Source organism: Cicer arietinum, chromosome 5 (genome assembly GCF_000331145.2).
Source record: "Cicer arietinum cultivar CDC Frontier isolate Library 1 chromosome 5, Cicar.CDCFrontier_v2.0, whole genome shotgun sequence".
In the NCBI taxonomy this organism is placed as follows: domain Eukaryota; kingdom Viridiplantae; phylum Streptophyta; class Magnoliopsida; order Fabales; family Fabaceae; genus Cicer; species Cicer arietinum.
Genome location: NC_021164.2, coordinates 50,776,508 through 50,780,723, shown reverse-complemented (window position 1 = coordinate 50,780,723; position 4,216 = coordinate 50,776,508). Strand labels below are relative to the sequence as shown.

Here is a 4,216-nt window from a genome sequence, read left to right as displayed (position 1 = left end):
TATATATATATATATATAATTAATATAATTCATAAAAATAGATAAATAGAAATTTTAAATTATGATTAAATTTTTGCAAACCAAGTTCGAAATGTCATTTTTTTTAAAAGGTTAGTTTTTTGTAAAAAATAATTATTTCAATTTTTGTTGAAATAACAAAAGTAATATATATATATATATATATATATATATATATAATTCATAAAAATAGAAATTTTAAATTACGATAAAATTTAACGAAACCCAAGTTCGAAATGCCGATTTCGCAAAGGTTTTTTTAAAAAAATATTTATTTCAATTTTTATTGAAATAACAAAAATAATATATATATATATATAGATAAATTCATAAATAATATATATAGCAAAAATATATATATAAATAACAATATATTAGGATAATTCATAAAAATACATAAATAGCAAATTTAAATTACGATAAAACTACATAAATAGAAATTAGGATAATTGACTAGAGCTGGATGTAACATTTGGACAATGTTTTCGAGTATGGCCAGTTAATCGACATAATCCACATTTTCTCGGTACTTTTTCTTTAACGTCCATTTTAGTTCTAATACGGATACTATTTGGACGATCTTTTTTAATTCTCCGCATTTGAGGATTGTGATACAATCTTTCACCTTCATATGTGGGCCAATATCCTTCATTAGGTATAGGTGGAAACTCTTCTTTGTATATGTTAAATACATTAACAACCTTGTACACGTCAGATATATGCACTAAATAATTTTGACGAGCATAAGAACATGCAGCTATGACATGTGAATAAGGAACATGTAGAGCTTGAAATTTTCCACACCATTTTCTTTGAAGGTTGACTTCAAAATGATCAATTGGTCACACCTCTCTTGGGTTTACCGTTTCATGCACCATGAAAGAATAATGATTTTCGTCGATTTGCATGACTTGGTGAGTATTAGATTTACCAACTTCACATTTAATCTTGTCCATGCAATCGTCTGTGTATACTCGACCAGAAGCTAATGATGTCTGATGTCGTTGTCCCATTTCTGCATATAAAACTCCCAATCTATAGTATGTTGATTGTACCAAAGCAGTGATTGGGAGATTGCGTGTACCCTTGAGCACTGCGTTGATGGACTCGGAAACGTTTGTTGTCATGTGTCTCCATCGTCGACCTTGAGAATAAACCATAGTCCATTGTTCTGGGGGATATTATCGATCCATCTTAAAGCTTCTGAATTTTCCATCTTGATTTCATTGTGGTAATACTTGAATGATTGCTCATTTAATGCATATCTTGTAAGAAATGATGTAAAAATTATCAAATATGATAAAGTGATAAATGGAAAATATACTAAGAAGAATTAGATCATTACCCATACAAACAAGTTTTCTTTGAAGTCTCTTGTCCTTGAACTTTCTCATGAAATTTTGTGCAATGTGTCGAATGCAGTACACATGTGTTGACGGAGGATCATGTCAACCATTATTTGGATTATTATAAGCACTCTTAATGAATTCGTGTCTATCTGAAATCAAACAAATGTCGACTTGAGGTGTTACATACCTTCTTAGATTTTTCAAAAAAAAAGCTCCAAGCACCCCCTGTCTCACCTTCCACAAGTGCATAAGCAATGGGAATTGTATTTTTGTTTCCATCTTGTGCAACAACAAGCAAAAGAGTCCCTTTGTACTTTCCGTACAACCAAGTTCCATCCACAGAGACAAATGGTTTACAAAATTTAAACCCAGATATGCACGGAGGGAAAGCCCATAATAGTCGTTTGAAAATTTTTGACCCCTGTAATAGAGTATTATCAGAATATGCAAGTGATACTTCCATTTCCACAATAGTTCCTCGAAGAAATTTTTGCATAATCAACAACCACATTAGAAGGTCATTGTAAGACCTTTCCCAGTTCCCATAAATTGTTTAGCTAGCTTTGTTCTTTGCCATCCATGCCTTTCTATAGGTGATTGTGTAGTTGTATCGTTCCTGAATATGTGCAATGATCACCTTCACTTTAATTGATGGATCATCTTTCAAAAGCGACTTTATGCTTTCGCATATAATGTTAGAGTCAAGCTTGGTATGTCCTATGACATAGATGAATTTGCGCAATTGTGGGGCCCCTTCAAACGACCAATCACCCATTGCTTACTTTTTTGACTTAACGAAGCCCTACATTTGAACAAGCATTGTGGATTCACCTTCACTTTAATTGATGGATCATCTTTCAAAAGCGACTTTATGCTTTCGCATATGATGTTAGAGTTAAGCTTGGTATGATCCTGTGACATAGAGGAATTTGCGCAATTGTGGGGCCCCTTCAAACGACTAATCACCAATTGCTTACTTTTTTGACTTAATGAAGCCCTGCATTTGAACAAGCATTGTGGATTCACACATTTAATTACATACCTGTATTGATCAGATTTCACTACACGGTAATTGATGGAGTGTTTGATGTGATAATGCTTAATTGCAAGTTGACAACCTAGTTTGCTATTAAACTTCATTCCAACCTCAAGAGATGCATCTAATGGAGGTGGTTCATTAGATGGCATATCAAATTCGGAGGATTGGTAAGCATAATCCAAATTTAGGTTACGCATATGGAATGGCGGATTGTACTCTAGATCGTCACCATTGTCATTGTCATCTTTGTTGTCCTCGTCTTCATCAAAGTATATTTCTTCTTCACTTATTTCTTGTTGATCAAAATCGTTCATATCATCTAATGGAATATATGGTTCAGGTTCAAATGTTTCGACCTGGTCAAAGTATGGTTCGGGTTGGTAAGATTCATAATTTTGAAAAGAATAAGTGTTTTGTGTTTGAAAATGGTATTCAGGGTCAGGTGTGGTTGAGGATGATGGTTGACCAACATCGTATAATGGATTACCATCCTCAAATGTAACATATAACTCGATAGATCCGAGTCGTGGCCACTGTTTATTAACATCAAACATGAGTTCAACATATTTGTCGTCTTCAACATTTAACAACTCATAATGAACTAGGCTTTGTCCAAATGAGATAGGGTGTCAAAAAATTATATTAGACATCTTTTGATTTTCTAACCTCAACTTTGCTTCAATTTTTTTCTTCAAGTAGGTAAGGTTGCATCCAAAATTAACTCGAATAGCATTTTTTCGTCGCTTTTGAAATATTTACCAATATCTTGTCTTTCACATATTTCACCATTGTAATAAATAAATAAAACTATATTTTTTGGTGCCTTTGATATAAAAATCAGATATTGAGATTGAGATGAAATGCAATGGAAATAATATATCATATTTATAGACAACCAATTGTAATACATGCAATTATAGAAGACCAATTGTGATACATGCAATGCTGTAAAATACGGCCAACACTTGTGGAATCCGATTGTGATAATTCAACTCTTTTGCACTGTCATTGCTTTAGCCTAGACGTGCATGCATGCATTGCCTTACAAGTCGCCTTTCCCAAAGGCGACTTCGTGACATCCCCTTCGATAAGTCGCCATCCCAAATGGCGAGCTCATGACACACCTGCTGCAAGTCGCCAGTCACAAAGGCGGCCTTGGAAAAAGCTTTGAGAAAGGCGATTTAGATGGAATTTGAATTTATTCTCACGTTGGGAACTTGCTTGTTTTTAGCCTAGTCTTTTATGTCTAATCTAATCCATGTCATTGTGTATTTTCAAAGTGTTTGTTGTGTATTGTCAAATCTAATCCTTGCATGCATAATATTTTATTGGTCATTCAAAGTATTGTTTTGTTTATAAATAGACTAAGTCTATGATCATATTTCTTCACTCTTCCACTCTTAACAACTTCAATTTTCTTTATATTTTCACTATTAATATTTCTTCCTTGGTCTTTATATTTTATCTAAATGGCATTGTTATGGAATGATGATAATTACAGATCAGCATTACACCACATTCAAAATTTTGTAAGTAATACAATACTTGAAGTTATATATTTTATACTCAATTTTATTTAAAAATGTAGTTTTATTATAATAAATTCTAAAATATTTTTTTTATATATTTTATACTAAGTTTCATTCTAAAATATTTTTTATACTATGGTATGATTCATCTCATTCTAATATATTTTTATTCTTTGCTTATTACAGGACTCATCTCAAAATTCAAGATCACTTAGCCATAAACACATTGCACCAAATTCTTTAATAATTCCATTGTTGAATGAAGTCGGGTTTGGTAACGT

General features: G+C 32.2%; 1 protein-coding gene across 2 annotated transcripts; it reads right to left on the bottom strand.

The window, feature by feature from the left end:
* Nucleotides 1-401: 401 nt before the first annotated feature.
* LOC113786623 (uncharacterized) lies at nucleotides 402-4,209 on the bottom strand. Of its 2 annotated transcripts, XR_012163074.1 has the most exons (3): nucleotides 2,199-4,209; nucleotides 1,364-2,004; nucleotides 402-1,283 (listed from the first exon to the last, which is right to left on the bottom strand). XR_012163074.1 is itself a non-coding variant. In XM_027334558.2 (2 exons), exons 1-2 carry the CDS (start codon nucleotides 2,958-2,960, stop codon nucleotides 1,921-1,923), a joined length of 846 nt encoding a protein of 281 aa, XP_027190359.1. In that variant the 5' UTR covers nucleotides 2,961-4,209; the 3' UTR covers nucleotides 402-1,920. The 2 variants fall into 2 exon arrangements, 1 of the variants encoding a protein (XP_027190359.1); XM_027334558.2 differs by having other exon boundaries at nucleotides 402-2,004.
* Between the last annotated feature and the right edge of the window lie 7 nt (nucleotides 4,210-4,216).

Coding starts and splice junctions, on each gene's coding strand:
- LOC113786623 (XM_027334558.2), bottom strand. CDS start 2,960: ATGTTTGATGTTAATAAACAGTGGCCACGACTCGGATCTATCGAGTTA. Junction 2,005..2,198: donor ATCCATCAATTAAAGTGAAG/GTGAATCCACAA, acceptor ATTAAAGTGAAG/GTGATCATTGCACATATTCA.